The sequence below is a fragment of the Amblyomma americanum genome, unplaced genomic scaffold (genome assembly GCF_052857255.1).
Source record: "Amblyomma americanum isolate KBUSLIRL-KWMA unplaced genomic scaffold, ASM5285725v1 scaffold_408, whole genome shotgun sequence".
Taxonomy (NCBI): Eukaryota; Metazoa; Arthropoda; class Arachnida; order Ixodida; family Ixodidae; genus Amblyomma; species Amblyomma americanum.
Window position 1 is genome coordinate 19,205 of NW_027526879.1, and position 15,125 is coordinate 34,329.

Below are 15,125 nucleotides of genomic sequence, written 5' to 3' on the forward strand. Positions count from 1 at the left end.
TGCGAACAAAATTGCTCTCAGTCGCATTTAATGTTGCCAGCCTGCTCCAAAAGTGCTCCGAAATGCCTATAAATGGCTCCAAGCCTGCTCCGAAATAGGACTTTTGCTGCTCAAAAACTGCTGCTCCAAAATAAGACTTTTGCTGCTCCAGTTCCTGCTCCAAAATGCTGGAGCTTGGTTCCACCCCTGTTCACGGTAACTAGTGGCAGGTTGGCCTCCTTGTCATCGTTACGTGATTCTCGGCAGTCGGGCCGTGCTCATGTTTCGCAGTTTCGTCAGTCTATGACTTTGCTATGCCCGGCGTCATAATCCACAACAACTAAGTCGCCTCAGGCGAAATCATATCTGGTCAACTGTGCATCAACAATGCGTTGCTACAAATCCACATGCATCTAATCACGTAGATGTTCAACAGTGTTCTCAGTCGTTCATTGGCCCATAACACATGCTTACGGAAGCAATTCCTGATGCGCTCCACAGTCAGTCCCATGCACACGGCCTTAATCATTTTCACAGTAGCATACAAAGATATTCGAACCAGATCATCGCCACGTGGTGTGTGAATTGCTATCAGCATCAGTTGACTGATGTACCATGATAGGGCATCTTAAGCGCAGGAATGATGCCCTTGTCCAGTGGCTGAATCTTGCACTCGAAATTTGATAGTGAGAAGAACGTTGTCACCACAGCCAAGGAGGGTATCACGTGGCGCATTACAAATTTATCAAGCACGAATAGGAGCTTGTATTTTTGAACTCAACAAGTCACTCAGTGAGCAAATTGTGCGCAATACCACGCCGTTGGAACTTATGCTGGTTGTACGCTCGTTGCTTGAGAACGGAATGTCACACTTATTTAGGCCTTTGTGTTCGTCCTGTGGCGTACGTAAACATAGCTCCTGAAAGATACCAGTGCGCGAGACTTGCCAATAGCAAAGGGTCTCCGCCAGTCGCTGCCATTCCTCCTCATGCACAGTACGATGTGAACTCAAAAGCTTGCCCTAGTATTTCACCAGTGTGGGTATTGCCTTTCAAGGCATGCGCGTTTTCAATGGCAGCATTTGGGGAAACTGTGCCGCTTTGTCAGCAGTGTCTTGCCCTTTTCTTTTGCGTTTTTGGGTCCCAAAGTTCTTTTCGGGAGAGAGTGTCATGGGCACCTAGAGGCCTGGAGACGAGCCTCTTCCATCTCCACCCATGCTGGAAGCGCTAGTTTATCGACTGAGGGGACGAGTTTACGGCGCATCCTCATTCATTCTAACTGAGTTATGCCACCACAGTTGTTCGTTGTACCTGAGATGCAGTCCCATTGCCGTACTCCATATTTTGACGGTAGCACCGCCCTCGTTCGTAATAAGCAAGTGTTCGTTATAACTGTGCCCATTATATGTGGGCTCGACTGTATATATGTTACCTAAAATGTTGTCATTGAATCTACGTATACTTAATTTTAATATCGCAGGCCTTTTTGGTTATGGCTGTGTTGTTGTCAAAAGAGCCTATTTTAACTCTGAAAACCTCTGCCGTGGTGGCTGAGTGGCTTTGGTATGCAGCTGCTGAGCCCATGAAGGTCACAAAATAGAATCCCAGCCGCCGCGGTCACATTTTCGATGGAGGTGATATGTACACAATAACACCCGTTTGCCGTGTGATGTCAGTGCATGTTAAAAAGCCTCAGGTAGTTGAAATTAACCCCAGCCCTTGTAGCCTGTGTGCAGCTTCAGAAAATTTAACACCACATATCACGTATAACTCTGAAAGTGCATTGTTTAAAGCTTAGCTCAAACTGTTGACTCCTAATTACCTGCTAACAAAATTTATTTTCCCATACAGTGCATTAGTATGGTATTTTTGTAGTTGCTTCGGCTGTCGATGCTTCGGCTGTCGATGCTTTGTGCACATTCACTATTTCCATTTGTTAGTGGTAAGTGTTCATGTGCCTGCAAATGATTATTTTTTCCACACTTCCTGCAGATCTCTGAAACGGCGCACAAAAACCTAAAGCAAGCTCAAGCAGCAAGTTCCACAGACAAGCGGGGAAATGTTATTTATGCCGATACAGTGACTCTTCTATTTGAGGGAATTGCCAGGACTGTTGAGATTCATCAGCCCCTGGTAGAAACTTACTATGGTAATATTTTTGTGAAAGTTAATTTGAATTATGAATGATTAATTATGATTGTGAAGTCTCTAATTACTTCTGCTACTGTTGAATGATGTGCTGCCTGTAATTTCTGGAGAGATGAAAAATCACAAATTAAAAGCTGGCTTTTGTAGTTGCAGTGCAACATTCTTAATGCTTTGCTTTTTAGATCCAGCTTTGTATCTGTTGTGAGATGGCCTTTTTTCTTAGTTTTGGCTCCTTAAGTCCATTAAACCACTCTTGTAATTCAAAAGTAACCTTATTTTTATTCTCCTGCAGGTCATGGGAGGCTCCACACTGTTGTAGAATTGTTACAAAAGGAATGTGACTGCCAAGTGAAGAAAATACTGGAAGACTTCAAGAAAAATAGGCAGTTCAAGAAAAAGGTAAGTTTTCTGAGGTTAATGTTTTACTCAAAAGTTATGACTTAATATTAAAGAACCATTTGTGATGGCATTGAGTTCAGTGATCATTCAGATGGGGATAGCACTAAGGGGGCTTTCTTGTGATGTGATTAGTTGGATTCAGAAATAAATGTGTGTGGATATGGGAATCATTTGCTACAAGACATTGTGATGGGTGCTGTAAAAAATCTTACCAATATCTCTTTTTCCCAGTTCATTCAGAAGACTTAAACTGAACTTTGTTTACTTACAGTGTACAACGTTCATTCGTTTTTTGCTCTAGCATGCATAAAAGATTCTGAATGCTTGAGACATATTTTCTGGAAGCACTGTTTACTTTTATTTTACCCCACCCGAAAGTGTGTTGTGTTCTTGCGGTGTGGTGTGCTTGTCTCAGAACATTCTTTTTTGTGTAAGTTTTGGAGTTAAGGTCACTGTTTATCCAGGCGCAGCAAGTGCAAATGCTCCTTCGAAGTTCTAAACAGATGGACAAGTAAGTGTCTTTTCTGTGTTAATTATGGCCACTTTTTATTCTCTCTTGCAAGCATTGAATTTTTTCTTCTAGGTTAGATCCGCGTGATTTGGATGTCCTGCTTGCTGAAGTGGCACTTTTGAACAGCCGTGCTGAACTCTACCTTCGGTTCATTCGGAGGAGAGTATCGGTGGGTTTAATGTTATTACTAGGCCTCTTAATTTTTGCACATGCTCTTTGTGTATCACAGTTCCTATATAACACCTGAAAAGAACCAGTTTTCATTTTTAAATGTAGTTTCTGTAATTAAGCTGCATAGTCACGCACTAGTCAGCAGAATGCATGTTAAATGTCTTATTGCAATATGTGTGCAGTTGTTCATACCAGAGACCTCACAGTCAGTGCACTGGCTACCAATGTCACCTGCACTAGAACTAAGTAATGCTGCAACAGTGGCGTCACAAGTTGTAAGCGGGGTCTCTAGTTAAAAATTGAGAAAGTTGAATTACTTGGGTAACTTACCCCAGTTACTCCATTACCCTAGTTACTAGCTTACTTGGGCTACTCGGGTAGGAGCGTCACAATTAGTTTTTACTGTAATTGTTAGAGAGACAATAAAAGCATTTTGCACAGTCAGGACACCAGTAGTGTTGACTGTCCGTAGTGGAAATGCTGGCAGCAGTGTATATGTAGACTTGCAGGGTGATCCACCCTTAGGGTGAACACACCAGTGTGTAGCCACACTCTCTAGAATGCCCGTTTGTTCTGCACGGCCACACATTGAATCAAAGTGGTGTAGGTGCAAAAGGACCTGGAGTTGATGCTTCGCACCATCTGCCAGTTCCTTTTGATGCATGGCTGGAATGGGTGCACTGGCACTTTAAAAGCGCGGCCACATACTCACGTGTTCACCTTAAGAGTGGCTCACGTCACCTTGTACAGCAGCTTTCGGGTCAGCAGCCGAGCGCCATAACCACTGAGCCACCGCGGCGGCAAGTTTACCTTAAGAGTGGCTCATCTTGTGCAGCAGCAAATTGGTGTTTGTAGAGTACGTAAGGCAGTATTGCTGCTAAGTACAGATTTGTACGTGGCATTAGGAGTTTTTGCAGTGGTTCATGGCAGGAAATTTTTTCTGTATGGAAACAGTGCTTTTATTTTTAAAAGAGTGCAACTGCTACAAGAATTCCATCTTTATTCTGTATAATTACTGCTCAGCAAACAAAGGGGCAGGAGACCATCTTATCTGTTAGTTTAGTAAAATTGGTTAACTTTTCAATCCCTAGCTCTGAGGCCCACTTTGCAACAGTAGTATGGAAGGCAGTTGATGTAGCAGGGTAAAAAAATTTGCACATTAAAGAAGTTGTTCCTATTTTTGAGATTTTTGATGAGTTTTTTTTCTTTCTCCACTGCAATTTTAAACTTAGTGCACAAACTGTGTTGGAAGTGCTTCTCGTGTGATGCTTGTAAAAAACATGTTTTCATGTTGCCAAAATTCTGACCGTCTAACCTGCCACCTTAGCCCTTCAGCTGTGTCACTGCAGCCCTGTGTAAGTGCTTATTTCCCTGCACAAGTGCCGATATGTCTAATCCATTATTGCATCTGGTGTTTTCAAGCGAATGTCTGTTTTGATGTGCAACAGAGAGACTGATCCATTGTGAAGATCTCTGCCAAGTTGCTAGTCCTACACAGCACATAGCATGTCATGATGTAACAATGCAGCAAGTGTTGGGTCAGTATCCGCCACGGCCTTAGTAAGGGGGTGATGCTTGTGGAGGCACAAGCTGAGGGAAGACAGAGGAGAAAACCTCTGGGGGAAGTGGCTAAAACTAAATGTGACATTTAGTTCTTCCTCTCCGGTTGCAGATTAAGGAAAAACTTTTTTGGATAATGTTGCTTTTATCGCATCTTGTAGTCTCCATGGTACTTCTCTTGATTGGCAAGGCAAGGTTTGGGGTCATTTTAATGTAGCACTGAGGACAACTCCGTCCAGTTTTTAAGCGCAGCTCTTATGTGCCTGTTCCTGGCTTCCATGTTGTAGTCGTCAGCGGTGTTGGTGTAGTCGTTGGCGTAACCAGTTGTCCAAGTAGAAGAGAGAAAGCCTGGAAGGTGGCTTTCATGGGACAATCCCGCAGGGTGACAAGCAGTGTGACACGCCACCTGACAACTGTGGCAGGTAGTAGCAAGGCAAAATGCCACCTGCCACAACGAAAGTGGAGAAATGGGCAGCTCACAGGTGGCTGCCACGGCAAGGTCCCGAAGGGCGGCAAAACTAAAATACGTGAAGAGCTGCGCTCAGACTTCACATTACTTGCTGTTGTAATCGTCTGTATTACAATTTTTTTTTTTTTATGGCGGTTTAGTATAGCGTCGGGTATCTGCATATATAAACTGTTTGGTGGTAGCCAGAAGTTGCTTGCAAAAACGGCTGATGTTAGGAGTACCAATATTTACTTTTTTATCGTTTCTATGTAATAGTCATTAATGCTCCATTTTGATTGAAAGTAGCCTCTTTAATCTTAAAATGCAGTCATCCTTCAGCACAAGCAAACTTCAGTTTGTCCTTTGTGTCCCATTAAGATAGGTGCAGGCATGAGGGAAGAATGTCCACCAGCGTAAAGAAGCTAAGAACTGCTTCTTACAGAATCACTTGAAAGCCCCAAGTGTAATGATGAACTAAATGCATTGCACTCTGGGCCATGCAGTTAGCTGGTTATTAATGACTGTGATAAAAAGTTGTGTTCGTATTTATATGTGGTTTAAGTTTTTATTGCATGATTTTATGAGGGCACACATTCCCATTAACCTCCTGCCTTTCTTCATATTTGTAGAGTGATTTTGATGTTGCATATCAAGACCCAGCAATAAGGTCAGGTATGTGGCCATTTATGCGATTTATAGAAACTGCACTTAGCTGTCTGCTTTTTGTTGTTGTTGTTGTTGTTGTTGTTGTTGTTGTTGTTTTGGCAATGCTGCAAGCAAGTCATTTCTGAGACTGACTCTCATAGCACTCCCTCACACCATGGTTGACTATGGCATTTTACAGGCCCAAGTATCTAGTACCATTGTACCAGGCATAGTTTTAAATGACGGTAAAATGTGATACCCTTTGTGCCGCAAAATTAAACTTTCTTGTAATCTGGCAGAGACAACACTGCACCTTTCCGTTACTAGCTATCAGGGACTCCGGAACATTTTTTTTTGGGGGGGGGGGGGCAAGACTTCTAGCTTATTTTGTTATTTATTTATTTATTTAATGCTCATTTACGTAATAAATTATATATATATATATATATTATTTTTTTCCAAAGTTCAAAACGTGATGACAACTGTCACATTGTGATGATGACATTCCAGCAGTCAGGAAGAGAACAAAAAGGCTTCCAAAATTCGGTATTTAAGGGGTTGACTCGCGCCCACTAAGAGCTGAATTACGCCGGCGGCGGCGATAGCCTCAAGCGTGCTCGGCATTCATCGAACTAAATGCCATGCAGTTCTTGGTTGTGCTCAGTTTAAAGCTGGCAAGGAACCTTCGAGATAAAGAACCAAAAGTAACTAAAAGAATCCGGAAAAATGTAGAATCATTTGCACGTGGCAACGATCAATGGATATAAGTCTGGTCACATCTCGCATTACAAAACAAAATGATAAATCCGCGTGCGTGCTAATCATGATCATGTACACGAGTCAGACAGTCGACTTCTGTTGGGACATGACAGGTTTAGGTTACTGATGTACGAAATGCTTTACAACTGGCTATGAGGCCAAGCAGCTCAGCCCCACTGTGCTTTGAATTAAGAGTCCTAGAACTAATGTGTTTCAATTGTCAGAAATCTGATCCAAGTACAAGCAGTTCGATATTGGGGGGGGTGCTGCCCCCTCTGTAAAAACGTTGGGGGGGCCGACCGCCCCCCTTGCCCCCCCCCCGTTCCGGGGTCCCTGCTAGCTATTAAAAACTTCTGTTGCCATGAACAAAAATGAAAAAGAAAAAAAAAAAAACTCCAAGTCGGCTTCTGTGCATAGCACAGACCGCTTCACCATAGTGGCACGGCCTACATTTGATCATAAGCTATGTTCAGTGCTTGGATATTGTATGGGGAACATGTACGTGTCAGCTGCAGATTTTTGTATCCAGGGCACGGTGTGCTGTGTCAGGTAACTAAAACTGGTGTGTAACTATGTAACATGGCCTGGAGCCTACTTGTGCAAAAAGGCTGCATTTTATTCAGCCTGTATTGCCACTTAAGCAGTTTGTTGAGTTCTTTTGTGCCTGCTTTCAGATAAAGTCCAGCAGTTTGACAGAAAAATAAAGGAAAGTGATCTGTGCAAGTCCATGCAAGAAATTGTGAGCACATACATCATAATGGAAGAGTATTTTCTCATTGAATCTGTTAGAAAGGTGAGAACATAGAAGAGTGCATTTTTTTAAATCTCTATAGCTAAATTTTTTCATGTGCAGATGTCTTCTTGTGAACGCTCATTTGTAATGCTTCAGTCATACCTTTTTCTTTTCATTCCTTCACAACAAGGCATGACCGCTTTTTTTTTTTTTGTTCTGTTCACAAGGCTATTGAGGTTGACACTATTGAGGAGAATTCCCAGTGCTCCAGCATGCTCGACGACATCTTCTTCATCCTGAAAAAATGTCTGAAGTAAGTCCTGCTTTTTCTCTTGATTCATTTTTTGCATGCTGAAGTTCTCTTGATGAACCTTTAGCAGGAGTTGTAAGTGACATCTATTTGGCCAAATATTCTTTCCCCTTGATTGAACAGTTGGGTTGTGTGTCTTAAAAAAGATTTTTCCCGTAAGTCTGAAATATTACACTCCTGCCGTCTGAGCAGTAGCTCGGAACCTAGGAGAGGAAGCCATAGAACCGATAAATTCTGAATTAAAAAATGTGATCAGGAAACACAGGAGGCCTCCTTTTGCGCCTTTCATTTTACTGTCGGGATTATTTGTAAACTCATAGTGTGAATAGCTACATGATGATAGTCGCCGCACTAATGTGCACAAAGTTGCGAGTAACCAAACAGTGGGTTGAAGTGGGCCTGCGGGTGCCGTTTTGCTTGCTAGTTTATATTTTGTAGTTGTTACATGTGCTCACGTATGAGTGGCTTTTTTCTGGGTTTTTTTCAATGGAAATAAAGTGCAGAGTTATTAGCAAGAAGACTTTTTTATTAATTTGTTTGTTCTGATAAGTGAACTTTCATACTTAAAACAGCAGGAACGACGGGACAAGGAGAAGCAGATACCATGAGAACTGTATTGTGTCCTGTCATTGTGTCCCATCTTTTGTGATGTTTGAAGTATGAATGTTTACCCACAAGGCCAGTTCACTACACTTGGATGAATGAACTGTTTATAACAAGGATATGCTTACCTCATTTCATATATTACAACCTTGAAGGCAAAAGGGGCTACATACTTTTATTGACATTGACAGGGAAACAGAGTTAATGCAGCATAGTTATCAGGAAAGGGCAATTTCATTTAGTAAGGTTGTACATAATATAGACGGAAAAGGAAATGGATGCGGCAGAAAAATATAGCAAGATGTGACCTGATGAAGTTTAAATGTCTTGTATTAGGTCAAAGAATAGTTTTGCTAGATTGGGTGAGCTGTTCTAAAACACAGAAAGTAAAGCTAGTTTATGGTGGGCTTCTTTACTTAATGTAATATGTGCTTGCTACTCACATTGGCTGTTGCACTTTTGCTATCACATCTAGCTGGCCATAGGTGCCTATAGTAGTGGTAAAAATAATGTTAACAGCTTTTAGACATGCAGCCTTGTGTAAGGGCTAGGCCTGTGTGAATATTCGATAATTTCGAATATTCAGTCGAATAGTAAAGTATTTGATATTCGATTCGAACCAAATGTTTGGCATTCGGAAATGTTCGGAAGTATTCATCCCGAGCGAATAACGTTTCTGGAATTCTTGAAGTGCTCCAGGATCGCAACGCGGCGTGCTCGCAAACAAACCCCGACTTAGTGCTGCGTGCTTGTGCTCCCGTGCATATACTGAAGCCGGTCTGTGCATGCTCGTGGCAGCAGACGCGAGCAGGCCGAACCGCAGTGCCCAGGTCAACATCTTCTAGGTGTCTGCAGCCGTGCTACCCGCGGTGCGCACGCGCCGCAACTGGCACGGCAGCATGCATCAGTAGAGAGATTTAGCATTGCATGATTCGATTTCGCGCACCGCTAGTGCACACGCACTGATTGGTCCCAACAGGGCAGGTGTGCAAACAGCTGGCTGGCGCCTGGCGCATTGTGGTGTCCTCAGAGCGATCTGCACATGCACAGTGGCTCCCAGTGCAATTGGTTCACTATAGCAGCTATGCTATGCTATGCTCGATTTCACTATGTTAGATTTCTCTAATCGGAGGACACGTGGTTCTCTTGATTTCCACGGAACAAAAATGAACAGACTGCAGGTGCAGCAGTCTCTCTTCTCCACATGAAATCGTGAATCAAGCGCGACGAAGTGGGCACGCGAGGAAGCTGGCAGGAGGCACGTCATGACAGGTGCCCCCTTCCAACGCTTGACGTGGGGTGGCGCTGGGATCGCGGTGCGTACTCCAAGCAGGTGCTTATGGAGTCGCAATCTCAATTGAGACCAGCACTCAGTGTCAGCTCTGCATGTAGGCGAACTCCCCAATTACCGATGACCACTTTTGCAGAACATCGACACAGCCTCAATAATTGCGGTAAAGTTCAATGCATTCTCTCTTGTTGTCATGTAATGGCCCTGTGTGCTTGAAAAATACATAATTTTTAAAATGCCCATTGTGCCATTAAACTTTTTTTTGTGTGCTAGAAGTATTCGAAATATTTGCTTCGAACCAAAAAACCACTATCACCCATGCCTAGTAAGGGTGGATAAAGATTTTTTTATTGTCCACTTTGGCATCCATTTATTGTTTGGAAAGTATATATGCGTAAGTGAATAACTTCTCAATGAAATTCTATCGCCGTAGACAGGAGGGCAGTAAAGGTGAAAAAACAAAAATTCACAAATTTGCATTACTTTTATTATTATATGATGGCACTGCCATTCTTTGAGGCCTGAAAAACCCACCAAATTGGAGCTCGTCCCTATTCTCTTGGCCTTGTTGCAGTCGATTTTTGGTTTATTCGTAAAGTTAAAGTGCCTTTTGGGGGAAAATTTCTTAAAACAGTAATGTCATAGCAATCTAGAAATAGCAGGGTACACTGAAAAAAAAAAAAGTTTTTACTTTTTCTGCAAACCTGCTATCTAAAGGGTTGTGCCGACATTGATAACAGTTGTGTTGAAAAGTGTTCAAAGGCTAAGCATTTAGATCGGAAAGAAATGAAACTTATGCATAAATTTATTCTGAGGAACATAACATTTTGGAGGTCCCTTCATATTTGCTGCTTGCATCTAGCCCTGGGCATTCGCAATCGAAAGCTCTTTGTGCAACTGCAGCTTTGGATACTCCCAAGCCAACTGCATTGTAATTAATACAGTGGCATCGATTCACTTGGTTGTGAATGTGTAGGAAGGCCACTTCACTATTGCATGAAGGAGGAGAGCTGTGCTTCCAGCTTCACACATCACTCTCTGCTCTGTTTTTCTTTTGAGGAGCATATGGACTGAAAAAAATATATAGAAGTGCGATGTTATTCTGATTTTTTGCACATCACATAGTAACTTTGTTCAGCTTAGGGAAATGGCAGTGGAACAGCCTGTTCAAAATGCTCATATTCTTTGTTGAAAGCTTGAGCAAGATGCTTTTTGTTGAAAGTACAGAAGCAGAGGCACTTGATGGATTGATGGAATAAACTTTAATGTCCAACGAATAAGGTGGCCTACCCACCCCCACGACACGCAGGTCAGGGGGCGGGTGCCACCGCCTCAGATACAGGCTGAAAATATTTTGTATCAGGGCTGATCTTTTAGCAGCAAGGCATGACTTTAACAAAAGAGTTACTCCCTGGGCAAGAAATACAGCATGGTGTGGGATACTCAACTCCTGGAGAAACCCCATCAATGTCATTGTCATGTTTGTGACTATTGTCATTTGGCTGTTTTGTGAGTGAAGTAGGAGCACTTTTCACACTTTCCTTTAGGCTTGTATATGCCCTATTACCTTATTAATAATGCTAGTAATCGTTTGATTTTCATTGCTTAGGAGTAATATGGTGTACACTTTTTTTTTTCAGGCGAGCCTTTTCAAGTGCTAGCGTGGATCGGGCATGTGCCATGCTGAATCATAGTTGTTCACTCTTGGAGACGGACTTCGCCGATGAGCTTTCGGAGCGCTTGAAGCTGGGGTTCCCACCATCAGGGATCTTGGATCTGAGTCAGGCCTACTCCATGATCCAGAGTAGCTTTCAGCAAGGAAGAATCCAGCCAGCAGAAACTGTGGAAAAAGCCAGAGCTGTTTTTGTGGTAAGCATAAGTAACACTTGTCAAAGTTGTGTTCCGTTAAAGCAGCCAAGTAAAGCTTTACAAAAATTCTCAAGTTTAGTTGGCTTTGCTTTCGTAGCGAGAGCTACACTACGCTAGCACTTCGAGCCTTCAGCGTGGCACCCCTTGAGTTTTGTGGTGGCACCGTGGCTGGTCGCTTGGTTGGTCACGTGGTGCGGAGCAACTGCTGCTGCCGGTAGCGCGGTGCGCCGGCGAAACCAAGTAGGGGGGGGGGGGGGTGAGTGAGTGGAGTGGAGAGGGGGAGAGAGTGAATCCATGTCTAGGGACGAAGATGAAGGAACGCCGAGCGAAACGGAGCTCCGAAAGACTGACTTAGCAATTCGACTGAGTGAGTTCCACTCGGCCAGATGTAGCTGCCTGCCACGTTGACTCAGTAGCTATGGCATTTGGCTGCTGAGCTGGAGTTCACGGGTTTGTGTGTTGTATGTTGTGTTGTGTTTCATGGCACATAGGCAGCTAAGGCCATCATGTGCCAAGCACAAGGTATATACGAAAAGTTTTTTTGCTGAAATTCATAAAACTGTGAAAAGTCATCAGTGGCGTAGAGGGCCTAAAATGTTAGTACTACCAAGTGGTCACATAGAAAAGAAATTTTAGACACGGCTATTAGTAGAAGCTTTAAAGAGGGTTGGGTAACCTGGACAGTTATTTTTGGCTGGGCAAGCTTCTCGAGGCTCCCAACGAACCAAATAAATACCTCAGCCTTCTTCTGAGGGATGAGAAAGAGGCTGAGTTCTACCAAAAAAATTAGCAAAGCAGTTGGCCAGAAAGTTCACGGGTTTGATCCTGACCACAGCAGCTATATTTTGATGGAAACAAAATGTAAAAATGATTTTGTACCGAGTTTTCACTGTGCATTGAAGAATTGCAGGAATTCAGAATCGATTGAGAGCTCTCTACTACCCTGTACCCACTGGTGGTACAGTGGGTGCAAGCTTTCCCCTGGCCTGGTGCTCGGCTTCATTGGGGTGAAATTCTTGGGAAATGGGTCTTTGAGCCTACCTTGAGTAGATGAAAGCACCTTATGCCATGGCACTCTGCTCACAGATGCCCTTGCACCATAAGAAAAAAAAATCATCCACTGCCCCGTAGCACACAGTGTTGCTTTCGCACAAAAATCTATCACTACTGTAGACTCCCTTTCAGATGAATACAGCTGGGCCTTGTAAATATGGTCAGCTTATTTGAGATTCAACTTAACACTCATGCCCAAAATAAAATGTGTGCAAGTACATGGGAACAGTTTGTAAGCCATGAAAGAGGCAAGCATTAATGATCCGGAGTTCGCTAGGAAACGTTCGTAAAATACTCGAAAGAAATGTCAGGTTAGCAATCTCAGAGAGCATTTGCATTCAACCATTCATTTTTTTTGCAACATTGGCTCTTTTGTCAAGTAGGAAGAAATGGACCATGTTTGCTAATAGTGCTCACATCCCTCCTGCTTCAAAAAAAATAGTGTGCCTGAAGAGCAGATTGTGCTTAATTATGTGCTGCATGAAAAGTCACCCACTGTTTTACCACCCACCACAGTGGCTCGGGGGTTGTGGCATTCAGTTGCTGAGCCCAAGATCATGGGATCAAATACCAGCCATAGCAGTCGCATTTCAATAGAGGCAAAATACAAACATGCCCGTGTACTGTAATGTCGGTAAACAGTTGTAGACCCAGGTTGACCATCAGTACAGAATGCCCAAAGTGAATTTTGTGTGGTGCGTCGATGTAAGTTTACACTCTATACATGTAGTGTTCACTGCATGCATGGCCGTGAAGGTAGAAGGATAGGTTTTTTCTGTTATCCAGTTGAGCTTGGAAGAGGAAAGGGTTGTGAATGAAGAGGGAGACAGCCTCCATAGGGACGGCATGGGCATCTGTTGTAGCCCCAGTGAGAATACCCATGACCCTCTGCTGAGCAGCTCAACACAGTAGTCACTGAGCACGTCTAGATGGAAGCAGGAGTAAGAGGACGTTATGAGCAGAAGACATGTGCATACAATCCTGTAGTTGCATTCAGCATGTGGCGATGTAGCTGCGAAATGTTTTTGGTGCCTGCTCACTTATGCTCATGGAGCACTGCAGGATATTGTGTTAATGAATGTGCACAAATTGAGTGGTTCACATTTTAATCAGGTTCATTTTTGTATATTGCCAATTAAGCAACAGTTCCTAATCTAGATGTAAGAATTCTGCTTTTCGAAGTTTGTTTTAATGTTTTTATTGGTATCTTCACCACTGCCCTTCACTGTGGATTGCTCTTCTCTTCAAACATTGACCAATATTATGTTGTTCAAAGCCTGTCCTGAGATGCCAAAATTGTGGCATATGCATTTGCTACTCTGTGCAGCTCTATCTTTTAATACCTTTTCGGTCATGGCTAAAGAGCTAATGAGCATCGTAGAGAAGTTTTGTGATGAATGAAGTAATCAGTTACTAGCATGTTTTGTTTAATTATTTTTAAAGGGAGTTGAAAACACCCTCATTTAGAGGCTACAGTGACTGTAATTAACGTCGGTGATTACTGTACTGTAAAAATGATTTCCGTGACGACTTGCCTTCTTGTAAACTGGTGGGTTTCTTGCAACACTAACTCCTGTATATTGTGAACAATTTATAGATGAATCTTGAACTAAATGTTGAATAGCTGCTGATATAGGTGGAGTTGTCTAAACATCAGCGTTTGAAAACTGCCACTGATTGCGCATGCTTAGTATTCTAGCATGACTGAGCAGACTTGGCTACTTGACACAAGCACTTAGCACACTGGCATTGTTCCAGCTAAAAGACATTTGGAATAAATTTCTTTAGATGGCATTTTAATGACCCTGTACAAAGGCAGATTCATAGAGTATCTAACTTGAGAGGGATAGAATACAAGTTTATTGTGGGCACTTTTATGTTGTCTGTGCCACATTGGCAACAATATTGAGTAAATGCATGCCAGAATGGAAGGCTTCAGATCAGTTTCAATCGTTTGAGGTTCTTTAATCTGCGCCAGTGTTTGAATGTGCCCACTTTTGCATTTTGCCTCTGTTAAATGTGGTAACTGCAGCCAGTGTTGTTATTATTTATTTATTTCCATACCTTCAAGGCCCCTGGAGGCATTACAGAAGGGAGTGGAATGCATGAAAAATGTATGTAATTATAACACAGGAACTGCGGCACTGCAGAGGGAAAATAAGAACAACAGTGTGAGGGGAAAAGGCCCCCAGCAGGTTCGAGCGTCCTCCGAGGTGGGGCCCCGGAGGATCCAGAAAAGTCGTCCCAGACCGTGCACGTCCGTAGATGTAACAAAAATGGTTTACTTAATATAGGAGAGCAGTCACTGATGAGTATGGAGCTGTGCGGCCGAGGGTCGAGGAGTGGCTCCGGTGTGAGGTTCCGCGGCCCGTCGCCGGAAAGGCGCCGGGGCCAGGTACCTCCGCAGGGTTGTTCTTCCTGCGGCCGGAAGCCGGGCGCGGAGCACCAGCACTGGTGGCGCTGACGACGCACCAGAAAGGTGACGGCCGCCCAGGTCTGAGCACCCGGGCACGGCCAGGAAGGCACCCTTTCACGGCAGGGGGTCCCAGCCACGGGACGGCAGGCACGATCCCACAGCAAGGCCGGCAGGATCTCCGGGCAGGCAGCACCTACCTGTTCCCGGCACGGCGCCCGCACTCCGAGGCAG

The 15,125-nt window shown here is 43.6% G+C and overlaps 1 protein-coding gene across 1 annotated transcript in view; it reads left to right on the top strand.

Moving 5' to 3' along the window:
• LOC144112546 (conserved oligomeric Golgi complex subunit 4-like) overlaps positions 1 to 15,125 on the top strand; it is a gene marked incomplete at its 5' end in the record, with an annotated part of 72,813 nt that overhangs the window by 19,077 nt on the left and 38,611 nt on the right. The window contains 8 exon segments of the mRNA XM_077645349.1: positions 1,971 to 2,127; positions 2,419 to 2,525; positions 2,990 to 3,036; positions 3,109 to 3,205; positions 5,845 to 5,887; positions 7,294 to 7,412; positions 7,580 to 7,665; positions 11,197 to 11,425. Coding sequence (XP_077501475.1) covers positions 1,971 to 2,127; positions 2,419 to 2,525; positions 2,990 to 3,036; positions 3,109 to 3,205; positions 5,845 to 5,887; positions 7,294 to 7,412; positions 7,580 to 7,665; positions 11,197 to 11,425 — 885 coding nt within the window.